General features: G+C 38.0%; 1 protein-coding gene across 1 annotated transcript in view; it reads left to right on the forward strand.

Annotated features, from left to right (window-relative positions):
• Nucleotides 1-438: 438 nt before the first annotated feature.
• The window catches only part of kcnh2b (potassium voltage-gated channel, subfamily H (eag-related), member 2b), a 273,542-nt gene continuing 260,796 nt past the window's right edge, over nucleotides 439-13,184 (forward strand). The window contains exon 1 of the mRNA XM_036589362.1: nucleotides 439-720. Coding sequence (XP_036445255.1) covers nucleotides 645-720 — 76 coding nt within the window. The 5' untranslated portion in view covers nucleotides 439-644. The remainder of the gene's footprint in view (nucleotides 721-13,184) is intronic.

Here is a 13,184-nt window from a genome sequence, read left to right on the forward strand (position 1 = left end):
CGAGGACTCGACCACAACACACCTGCACACACACACACACACACACTCACACACACACACAGAGCACCTGTCCCCAGCGCCTTCAGCCAATCAGTGCCGCGCGCTTCCAGCACAGCCCGAGCCTTTTTTAACCGTCCTCGCTGATGCACGGAGCTCTTCACTGTTTTTTCTCCTTCCGTGCCTTTCTTTTCTTTCTTTCTTTGTTTCGCTCGGTCTCTTTTGGACTCGCGCGACGCCTCACAGCAGCTTCGTGCAGAGGGGCAGGTTTTTAGTTGGGAAGTTTAGTTTCTATCGTCTTTCTGGTCGTGTGGGTGCTGACGCCGCGCTTTTCGCGCTTTTCGTGCTCTTCTCTCCGCTGTGAGGGAGGCGCGCGCGAGGAGGCTCTACCGTACGCACGAGGAGAGCGTGCGGCTGGAGGAGAAGAGGAGGAGGAGCAGAGAGGAGCGGACAGGAGGAGGAGGAGTGGAGCTGTAGAAGTGATGGTGAGGCTCTGGCCCCAGCGGACTGTGCTGGAGTAAATAAAGGCGGAGCAGCAGGAGCTAAACGGGCCGTGGAGTCACTGACTGACTGACTGTGAGGGAGAAGCGGGAGATCCGGACTGAGAGTGCGAGAGTGTATGAGTGTGTGTGATGCTGTGAGTGAGGATGCCGGTGAGGAGGGGGCACGTGGCGCCCCAGAACACCTTCCTGGACACCATCATCAGGAAATTCGAGAGCCAGAGTAAGTGCAGCGGAGACATCAGAGACATAGAGACATCACTTACAGACGCAGTTATGTACATTACAGAGGCCGCGTTAACTAATACACACTGTCCACTGAGCGAAAGTGCTGTTATAAATCAGCTGTTACTCTTTTCAGACCTGTTCTTGTTACAGATATACAGCAGGTTGGAATGAAACCCCCCACATATATAGTTCATTCATAGCTATATAGGCTTTAGGGGTTATCATGGTGATGACGATGATGATGACGGTGATGATGATTATCGTCGATGTAAAAAAATAAAGTAAATAAAAACAAGTGTCTGCAAAATGGTAACTTCACAGGAGAAGATCAAAATAGTCTTAGATTTTAATATAAGTTCATGTAAATCAATTTCATTCCAGGCAATTTTGGAGCATCTTATTGGTCCATTCTGCATAAAATTTTCATACAGCGTAAAGGGCGGCTGCTGAGCTCAAATAATGAAACTAAAAATAGAGAAAAAATAAACATATAAATTAATAAATATTTTTTTTTTTGGGGGGGGGGGTTAACGTTATGAAGGCTATTATTATTATTATTATTATTATTATTATATTATCATTATTATTATGATTAAGATGACGTTGGCTTATTATTATTATGACCAACAACAGTAGTGTGAATAATAACAATATAATAACATGATGATAATAATACTAATCATAATAATAATTATAACTATTTTCACTAATTGTTATTAGTCATCAGAAAATTCAAGGGCCAAAATAAATTTGGACCGTTTTCATAAGGGAAACTTATGAGTCACACACTTTTTTCCATTGTACTTTAATATGCAATACAAGTACTGATTATGATAATTATTCTTAATATTAACATTAATATTAATACTAATAATCATCATTATTAATATTAAACATCATCATCATCATACAAAACCATGACAGTAACTATTTTCGCTATTTTGACTGATTTTCATAATACTTTTCATAATTAATAAATCATTAATGTTGTAATATATTTGTTTCTATTCTCTGTGATAGTCTGGTTTTCTGCTATTGGTGGTCATTAGTTCACCAGTGTGGAGATGATAAAGATGTGTTTGCACAGGCCAGGTGGAGTGGGAATTTGAATAATAATCAAGTGATACCTGATTATTATTCCTGTGTGCAAACTGCACCTGTCACTCAATTAAGTGCTGTGTCAAGTGTATTTCCCTCCATTAATATAACAGACAAGGCATCAACATAAAGGCAGTAGCTTTTTTGAAAAGATGTGCTGGATGGATCCCTTTTGTATTAGTCAGTGTATTGACTGTGATATTTTGTGTTGGAAGGCCCCTGAGATGTGTGAATGTAGTGGAATATGTTATAGCGCGTGCAGCAAGGACGCTCACACTGGACCTTAGAAATGAGAATGTTTAACAACACTGCGTGAAACCAAGTGGTTTCAGGCTCTGGTCATTTATAGAAGAGTGTGCCAACTAGTGGACGAGCGCCAGGTTCTCCCTGTTTTTATGAAGACGTGCTGTCCTCAGCCTCGTCTTATTATACACAGTCTTATAAAGTCCTGATACAGCTTGTTTGGGACTGTTTTGTTCTGTTCTGCTTTTCTTAAAGGAAGACCAAAGGAAACTTTAGACAGTACTGTAAACATCAAAGTGAATTTTCAATAATCACTAAAGCTGAAAATCAGTATTGTTGTGTGATACTAATACAGATATACCAACAGTGGGGAGCTCTCAGGGCCTTCTTGGCCTAATCATTTCTGTGAAATAACAAATACATTTAGTTCAGTTTTATTAATGTGATCATCATGCTTGTATTTGAACTATGCAAGCATTGTAGTAATAATCTTATTTCATTGTTTTGGTTGGAAACGAAAGGGTTAAATTCTTGAAATGCCCAGTAGAAAATTATCCAGTCAGGATTTTTTTTTCCGTGTGGTATCAAGTAGATACAGTCAAGCAAGCTCTCCCATTGCTTAGGACATCAGGAGCTGAACTGAAGGCCTAATGTGTCAGATTAACCACCAGCATAATTTGGATTTCCTATAAATGGGACTATAAACATTGTAATAAAAAACGTGACTCTAGGCTTTCTGGAAGTCCTTGATATGGGACTGACTGTGAGTATGAGTGCTGACCTGAACAGTCAGATGCTGATTTCAGTCAGATGTTAGAAATGGAAAACAGCAGAAGCTCTATGCCAAGGCTCTTTACTGAAGAGTCACTGTAAAACTGCTACAAGGTGAACTATATGTCTGCTACAAGCTTCAAATAAAACATACAATGTCATTCACAACCCTCAAATGTTCGCGTTTAATCTAGAAAGGCCAAAAAACGTCCACGTGAGTCACTGCCAGGTCAGCACTAACATACTACTGTAATCCCTTAGGGGCTTTTACAGAAATTAGCGTTATCAAAGAGGTAGGTGGGTTTTTGGCCTAGCTCTAACAGTCACGGTGCTCCTCTGTATACCGGTGTAGATGATATATCACCCAGCACTAATGAATGCTGACTAATACAAGAACACACATGTTCTCTGTTGGAAACTGAGGCTAATGGCCAAGGCATCATATGACACATATGCAATATTTGTGATCATTTGTGAACCTTGTTGTCTCAGCTGTTCCTGTATGTTATAAAAGAAAACATGGTTAGAGATGGGATGGTTAGTGGTTTTAATGAAATACCTCAGTATACAACTCCATCTTAATCATGCTATTTCAAATTTAAACATAGCTTGTATAATTACTGTCTTTTTAAAATGTCATACTGCAAAGTTAATAGCCTCCTGCTACAGCCTCCCTGCAAAGCACATGCTAGGAAAACACACGTTTACGTACTTTTACATCTGAACAGGATACAGCAGTGGTGCTGGTTATAATTTCATAGTCAGGTTTTTTTGGAAAATACAAGTTGTTCAGTATGAAGTTAATTAATATAATGCCAGCAGTGAATTCAACATGCAGTGTTTTTCTAAAAACATTTTTCATATATTTTAACAAAACTGCAATAACAGCATGATGATTTTGCTGACTTATATCTTGATCAGGAATTTTCATTCTGTCCCATCTCTAGAGGAGATTGCAGGCCATTATCACTATAGACGTTGCCCAGTGCAGAATTTGTATCCATCTGGACAGCTGGACCGTAGTGCTGTCAGTGTCCCAAGAAGTCTTTTCACTGAAAATTACAGCGAATCAAGATCTGGCTCAGTCTCCACCAATCCTAGCCTGACATATCCAAGTGACATCACAGGATTTGCTTCCTTGGTGCCCAAAACAATGCTGGCTTAAGCCATCATGTCATACACACCTCTGAAAGTGCCAGAAAATGTGAGGTGTGAAAAACACATACATTATTTTTTTTTGGGTGCAGTTTCCCTTCCAACTCAACATGGCACATTGAGACTGTGTTAAAACCGTCCCTTTGGGAGGGGCTTGCCTAATGTGCTTTCGACTTGCTGTTACATTCGTGGTGTGAATATAGTCTGCGTATCTTGTGTGCTGCTTCAGCAAAGACCTTGGGAGCTCACGAATGCGGTTCACGAAGCTTATTGATGCTCATTAAAGAGAATAATGGACATTTATCTCCCTCGTGTACCTGCGTTATTGGCACTGAGGAGAAATAATATTGTCAAGAGGGCCTGAGTCGACCCAAGGATTATTGACAAGCTGATTCATTTCTAAACTCCCGTCAGTGGCCCAGTTGGCTGTGAGGCCTGGCAGAGGCAGAGAATTTAAGGAGTGGAATTAAGAGTCTGGTCTGGAGTTTAATCGTGTGTAGGCGTTGTGCTGTTGGTAACAGTCATGCGTCAGTGCTGCTAACCTGGGCCCTGTGCTGTATGTTCTCCTGTCGTAATTACACTTTAGAGCGCAGGCCCTGGATCAGTGTATTGGAGTAACTCCTACACTCCTTTTGTAGTACTCCAGAATAAGCCTGCATGGCTGCTGCTCTTCAGGAAGAAGGTTGTCTTACCCCAGTTTCAGAACAATAGGCTGTCTCTCTGTCTCAGGGATGCCAGGGTTTTGTTGGCAGTTTCTTGAAGTACCTTTCACTTAACCCAGTGGAGCTTGAGCTTACATATATACATATATATCTCGCTTTATATACTGCAGACTCTAACGTGAATCCATATATATATATGGATAGTGCCACATGTTAATACAGTCATATGCAAATGTTTGAACACCTCCAGTTAAATTATATGTTGATTTTCTAAGTGACATATCAACTACAGGAAACAAGCTTAAATATGAACTTTTTTTTCTGCAAAGGGTGGTGCACAATTTCTGTTTATTTGCTGAATTTAGCATTTGGCAAAAAAAAATGAAAAATCAAATATGAAATGTGCTTTAACTTTTGCACAGGCCACATTTTATGTTTTTTCCCCAATATGTTAAATTCAGCAAATAAACAGCTTCATATTTGATTCTACACAGCTTTATTATGGGAATCATCTACAGATATTTTATACATTTACCAGCAAACAAACAATATATTAGGTATTATATTATTGCACTAAATAGGTACTAAATTATATATTTCAGGGTGCAAACATTTGTCACTGGTAGTATCTCCAGTTGTATGTCTTCAGCACCTTTAGTTAGGGAATATAATTGGTTGCACTGACTCTATGCACGGTGTCTTGACTCCAGGCTTTTTATTTTTCTATTAAAAAAGTTTATAAAAGGTACAAATATGTACCTTGCCTCTGGGAAGGTGAATGTAATGTATCTTCAAACCTTAAAAATTGGTCTCTCTCTCTCTCTCTGGGTGGGTAGAATGGTCCTCCTTCTCTCCCATTATTCAGAATGATGCTAGCCAACGAGGGTGTCTGTTTGCTGACGTAACAGAATTGGCGATTAGCGTCCTCCTCTAAGTGTGTTGAGCTGTCTAATGATGGGTTAGCGGCAGTTTGAGAAGATGCATGGCTGACCTCATGGTTTGGAGGAAGCATGCAATAGCCTTTACCCTCCCAGCTTGGTAGCATCATGCTTTAGGACGAGACCTAGCTGGCCACAACTGAATTAGGGGGGAAAAAATCCTGCCAAACAATAAGGTACACGATTGGAGGACCATAGCTGGACCTTTGATGGTACATTTACACTTGTACTGTATGTGTGTTTGTTGTTCCTTTTTTTTACCCACCTTTGCCAGACTAGTCTGCTTAGATGTTTCTGTCATTAATTTTTCATCCAGCATCCATCCAAGACTGTCCTGTGCTGCCCGGTCTTGATTCCAGTAGGCAAGACTTTATTTCAGGTATTTCAGTCCACTACAGAGGATGCAGTTATGTGGAATTTGATTTGTGCTGTTTAGGACAGTTATGCAGATAATGTCCAAAAATATTTGCCTAAAAGCGCTAAAATCCCACTTCCATTTCAGCACTGCAGCTTTTTATCCATCTACAGTTGGCAGAGCTTTTAGCCAAATGTTTGATTGGTGAGGCTGTAGGAGGTTACATCAGGCAAAGTGGGAGTCAAAGGAGATGGCCTCTAGTTTTACAGTGAAATAAGAAGTGCTGTATCTTTCTCTTAATTTCACCAGTGCTATATAACAAAAAGAATGAGTGACATGAGATTAATTAATTCATTCATGTGTCATATATGACCAATAAGCATAAGGCCCCTTTGGTCCATTTGAAAGCAGCAGTGATTTGAATATCAGGACGCATCATTTGAGCACATTCAAAGGAAATAAACCTCCACTTTTTATTGTTGCATTGCTATGCCATGGCTCATTTTGGAGGAAAAAGTGTTTATGGGCCTTGCAGAGAAACAATCTGACGTTTAAAAATACTGCCAGCGAATCCTGAGTGGGAGCCATTCTTGGTAATAATGCGTGTGACTCTGTTACTGAGTAATAGCTTGTCAAGGACAGGAAGGATCTATCCATTGATTAACTGTCTCCAACTGAAATGCTATAACACTTATAGCCTCATTTTTGCACATTACGCTCAGGCACAAAACTTTAAAAACGGAGCTCCACTTACTTTAAGAGCAGGTTAACCTTGAATGTGATTTCATTACATTCATTACAGACACCGCATGTATGTGCTGCTGTACTCTGGTGCTCTTTGGATGTTTTGTATTCTGCATTGTGAAACCAGAGCAACAAGATAAAAACTAGGAACACACCGATATGGGAATTCTGGGCTGGTGCAAGTATCTGATATTTTTCATGTTCATATCTCCTATTGCTGATGCATTCACATTGATAAAATGTAGAAATTGAGACTAAATCCACTTGAATTAGCATGATTATATTTGTATATTTATATGTATACAGTACTGTGCAAAGGTTTTAGGCACCTCAGAAAATTGGATTTAAAAAACTATTTAAGAATTAATTTCTTTGCTTAAGAAAACACCACTTTTCAGCAAAATTCAAATAATATGAATACAAAAAGTAAGTCAATTTTCCAAAAAAATGTAAAATGTAAATAAAATCAGAATTCAATTATGTGCAAATCAGTAAACTCTATATTAAATTGAAAATAGTGCAAAGACAAAAAGTCAAATGCTGAAACTGAGAAATGTTATTATTTTTTGAAAAATATGTCCATTTTGAATTTGATGCCAGCAACGTTTCAAAAAAGTTGGGATGGGGACATGTTTACCACTGTGTTGCATCAGCTCTTCTTTTAACAGCACTCTGTGGTAGATGTTTGGGAACTGAGGAGACCAATTGCTGTAGTTTTGAAAGTGAAATGTTTTCCCATTCTTGCTTGATAACCAGCGTTTCTGGATCCTGTTTATATATGGTTTCTTCTTTGCATGGTAGAGTTTTAACTTGGGTTTGTGGATGCAGCGACGAACTTTGTTCACAGACAGTGGTTTTCGGAAGTGTTCCTGAGCCCATGCAGTGATTTCCACTACAGTATCGTGTCTGTTTTTAATGCAGTGCTGCCCAAAATGTTATTCTTGAATTGTTGCACTATTTGTCTCTCATAAAGTGGTGAACCCCTCCCCATTTTTACTTCTGAAAGACTCTCTAGAATGCTCTTTTTATACCCAATCACGTTACTGACCTGTTGTCAGTTAACCTAATTAGTTGTGAGATGTTCCACTAGATGGTTTTTTTTAGCATTACACAACTTTATCTTTTGTTGACCCTGTCCCAACTTTTTTGAAAAGTATAAAAAAAGTTTTGTAAAATTATTAAAAAAAAACAAAACAATAAAATTTCTTAGTTTGAGTATTTTGTATGTCGTCTTTGTACTTTTTTCTATTAAATATAGAATTCAAATGATTTGTACATCATTGCATTTTGTTTTACATTTACATTTTGCACCCAACTTTTTTGGAAACGGGGTTGTACATGTATCAATGTGTTCATTTAACCATTTCCAAACCTCTTCCTGTGGCAGCCTAATATTAATTGTGACTATAATCCAAAACCTAGTTTGGCTAGTCAATACTTAATTATGTTGAATCAAGTGTTCAGATGATGGAATTAAATAAATCAATGCGATGGCAAAACCCAATGATACATGATGTTTTTATAAGTAAAAATACACTTATTGATGCCTAAACTTTCTGCTCTTCCAGAGTGCAATGAATAAGTCATCAAGGTCCAATCTAAACATCTGTCCAATGCTGATAATTCTTTTGAAGCAATTATATGCAGATATCTAAAGGATTCCAATATCATTGTGCATCTCTAATAACAACCTATAGCTCATTTTGGTTGCTAGACAACTTGATGTGTTTTCTCTTTTGTAAGATGTGTGGGATGCATTTGGGGCCTACTGAAAGAAATTGGACTTGTATTTGAATAATGTTCCCATTTTAAAAGAGCCATGATGATCCAGAACATAAGCTGCCTAATTTCATTGGCAATGTGCACATATATTTTAGTATATATAATTCATTGAGAAGACATTAGTCACTCTGTCGTCAGGTGCTTTAGCCATCCTAGGACACTGGCCAACTGTTGACGAGCATCGTTTTATATTTTCACCAGACATTGGGGAGCCGTCTTGATATTATAACCTGTCTTATATTGCACATTAAATATTTAATGGAGCATTATTAATGCATTGAAAATGAATACTCTTTCCCTCATTGAGAGTTTTTTGTCACTGAAGTTTTTAGCACGGCAGTAAATCTGGTTTCATTTAATCATTAGTGAGAGCATCACTGTGTAATGCTTTGCTGTGCTTACCACTTACCTTTACCTGCTTATGGTAAAGGTAAACTAAATCACTACTCATTGTCTTTCAGTTATTAAACATTATTGAATATCCTGTAAATGTAAATTTTATAGCAAGTAACATTTTTTATAGTTGTACATTCTGAATGTTGGTGTAATGATTGCAGCCTGAAACGTTTGTCTTTTGGACTTTGGTCATCTTTCCAGTCTTTAGTTGTCATTTACTAGACACATAGTCAGATACAATACAATCTATGCATTCTCACACCTGTCACGGTCAGATAATAACAAAACACAAAACTGTTTCTCACACTGTCACCAGGTGGCACTTTCATCTGACCTTCAGTTAGATTAGGTTGCAGTTCTTTAAAAAAAAGAATTTAATGCATCATAATATCTCAAATTTCACCACAGTTCAGTTTGATGATTTGATCAGTGGGGAACCCGCAGGGCCTTCTAAGCCTTCACAATGTCTAATGATTTCTAAGATTTCAAAAAAACATTTCTCTACATTACTATTATTACTAAAATACATTAATATTCATCATTATTAAAATACATTATTTAGCTCATTTATACCTGACAGAACTATAATAACTATCATCCTTGTTGTATTTAAACTATGTAGTACTATGATTGTAGTAAATTTTACTGTAGTAAATAATTGTTAAGTTTTGGTTGGAAACAAGAACTAAAATCTTGAACTGCGTAATGAAAAATTGACTAGATTTCTAGGTAGATACAGCCAAGCCATTGGATAGGCCTTCAGGAGTTGACCTGAAGGCCTTACACATTAGATCAACCTCTAAGGTAATTAGAGAGTGACAGTGGAAACAATTAATCATATTTTTAATTTACAGTGAGTGATTTTGGGTACAGGGTAAAATATATGTATACATCTATTACAGGCATCAAATAAAACATGGAATGTCTTTTACAACATTCAAATATCCAAAGAACAAAAAATGTTCAGGGGTATCGGCATTAGCTTAGTGCTAATATACTATTAGAAAGCTCATAGAGCATTAGCAAAATTAGCATTATCATGTTTTTCCTTGTTTTTTGACATTCATGACCTTAATAGAAGGCTTAGCTCTAAAAGTCATAGTAATAAAGTGAATTTGATTATTTTGTATGTATTTGATTCAGAATGGAATATACAAAAGTGACTGGAGGAGCACCGTATTGGATATATCAACAATAAAAGTAATATTCCAAGACTTTTTTTTGGATGTTTACACATCAAAATAACCCTAGAATTTAATTTTGTTAAAGGAATAAATATGATTAGAATTTAGGGCAATCGCAATTACTCAGCTACTTTGAAGAAAAAAAAATCTTGAAGAATTGGCAATAATTAGTTGGCAATTTACTCGATTGCTGTTATACATGAAACTGACAACCCTGAATCAGTAAAAATTGAGTCTAAAAATCAATAATCAGTGTAGTTGATCACCACCTTCAGATGAATCAGACCGTCATGACACATTCAAGCATTTTTACTCCTCTACACACTTGACCACCATTTTTTAGTGAGACTTTAAACCCTTTTGCTCAACTTCCTCCACTTCTTCTCACCCAGTGTGACCTATGTGTCGCTGCATATTGCCATCAGGAGCAAAGTGGGCTGCTTAGAGTGGCAGGGCAGCGTCACCTGACTCCAATTAGACGTGTGTGTAGAGCAGCAGGACTAGGGGAGGATATTAAACACTGCAGCATGTGCACAAACACAACCATCACTGTGGCAACTATTCAGGGCACAGCTTGAGCGGCCTGTTCCCTGGGGGGGGCGTGGCCTCCTACCACGCCGACTTAATCGTTTCTCTCCCTCTCCCTCCATCTCCTTTTTTTCTCATCTTTCCCACTCTATCAGTCTCATTTTGTTGGGTAATTTCCTCAGCCTCCCTGCTTGGCCTCTCCCTTTTTGTCTTCTCTGCTTCTATCTGCTGCAGGTTCGCGGTGTTAAACGCTGTGGAGAGAGAGTGATATTATTAGAGCCGGGGGGTGTAGGGAGATGGACAGAGACGGAGAGGAGAGGCTGCTAGGTGTTCAGGGCCTGCGGGCACTCCACACTGCATCTCACACAGATTAAAGGGTTGGTATTTATAGGTTCCTATAAAAAGTAATGTTTCTCCATCTGCCGCCTTCAGTCTCTCACATGCTGCCGAGAAGTGGTCTAGTTCTGCCTGGATTTTTGGGATTCTAGAGTGCTCTGAATGCTCCCTCTTCATTTTCACACACACACACACACACACATACTGTACGCAAAGCTTTTATACATTGTTAGGATGTGAGCTCACACGTATCGTCGCTGCTGTAACAAAACAAAACTGTCCTAACACTGATTCTGTAGCTTTAGGAGAAGGAAAAAAGCATTTATGTACACAAGGTCCAAAATACAATTTACCCTTTAGACTTCCCAAAACCTAAGGGGGATCTCTGAGAAGAATGTTCTGCCATTGTGATATCCATTAGCCTGACTGGGAAAAATAGATGCTCAAATACAAATTCTGGGCAAGACCGTTGTTTGTGTAACGGCTTTTACTAGAGCTGATGCACTGATCAGTCTCTGGGGGTGTTGTAGAGAACTGCTCCACCTAACTGACCCTTCACTAACCCACTCCTCTAAATAGTGATTGTCCAGAGTTTAGCACATTAGGACCTTAGACTGTCCAGTAACGTAGCATCTGTAACTAGGCCCGGGCACCTCTGGCGTGCTTCCAGAACTTTACAAAATGCTGCAGTATTTTGTGGGTGTATCATTAATATTACTTGTACAAGTCAAGAGGGGTGAAGTTTTTACTTATTTAAAACCAAAGTTAGTTAACTAGCAAGTCTGGCTAGTTTCTGTAATCTTTCTTTGTGAGCACACAGTCCTGCTGAACAAAACGGACACCAGTCACAGCCTAATCACTGTTTGCTAGCTTCTTTAGCTAGCATTGGATATTTAACAGTACTCAATGGGATATTTACTCACCCCGCAGTACAAGAACAACACTGCTCTTTTATTTCTACTTCATCTATATGCAATGCTGTTTGATCAGATGTCTCACTTTTTGAAGTGATCTGTAGCCTTTTTAGTGCTACTAGGCTCTTGAGAGACCACAATGTAGAATGTATGTAGAAAACCAATGCATATTGCAGACTTTTTCTATCTGCTCCTCTCTGAATGTTGGATATACTGCACTTAAAGTTACACAGTTACACATGGCAGCCTCAAAATCTTGTCAGACATAGCAGCAGTAAGCAAAGACACTGGGCTGTTTTTTAATTTACTCTGTATGACCATTTTTGTGATTCAAACTGCCGAAGTTCCATTCCCAAATGAAAAAGAGAAAAGTTGTCTCCTATGACATTTTGGATTTCCATTTTTAAAAATCAAAGAGAACAATGAAATTGTGCCAAATGAGGGACCATTTTGCTGCCATTGAAACTAGCATTAGCACAGCTAGTGAGTTGTCAGCCAGCCAAAACTTGAGCACTAACAGGATACCTGACTACCACAAGGTATTTTGCATGCTCAGTGTACCTTAACTGTTGTGTAGGTTAAGGTAATGAGATTTTATATAATTTTGGAGCATTTCTATTAATCCATTCATCGTGAAATTAGCACATAGTGTAAAGATAGGGTGGCATTTTCAAATAATGTAAAAAAGAATTATCAAACAGTACTGTGCGAAAGGCAGATGCCACCCAGAAGGTAATGCACTTGTATAAGGAAGGAGAAAGTGAATGGGAAATAATACATAAAAGGAAAAAAAAAACATACATACATGCTAACATATCTATACATGAATTTATACATAAATACATAACTATATCTAAATACATATCTTTAAGAATTTTCTAAGTCTAATTCTAAACCTAAGTTTAACCCTAACCTCGGCAACCAAAAAGAAATGGTTTTGTTAATTCAGTTTTAAAATATGAAACATAACTTTTTATTATCATGAAATTGGTCTTTGCAGTACTGATGTTGCAGAAAATTGCAGTATGCAAATGAATCATCATCAATCATGGATGCTTTTTGAGGGTCCTGAATTTCCATTTAAGTGTTCTTTTAGCAGTTTGACTAATTAAGATAATGGAATGACCAATAAGCGTAATAATGTTGGTCAAAATAATGCAGACCAATCTTTAATCATATCATCCACATAATGGCATCCAGTCATGTCAGTGGTTCATTAATGTATTTTTAAGGCACATCGCCATTGAAATATGGAGCAATTTGTTTGGTGTTTTGTCATATTGTGGAGCCTAACTTGTATCCCTAACAGTATGGCACATTTTCTATTTCTAGCATGTTTTCATGTGCCTGTGT

Source organism: Colossoma macropomum, unplaced genomic scaffold (assembly GCF_904425465.1).
Source record: "Colossoma macropomum unplaced genomic scaffold, Colossoma_macropomum, whole genome shotgun sequence".
Classification (NCBI taxonomy): domain Eukaryota; kingdom Metazoa; phylum Chordata; class Actinopteri; order Characiformes; family Serrasalmidae; genus Colossoma; species Colossoma macropomum.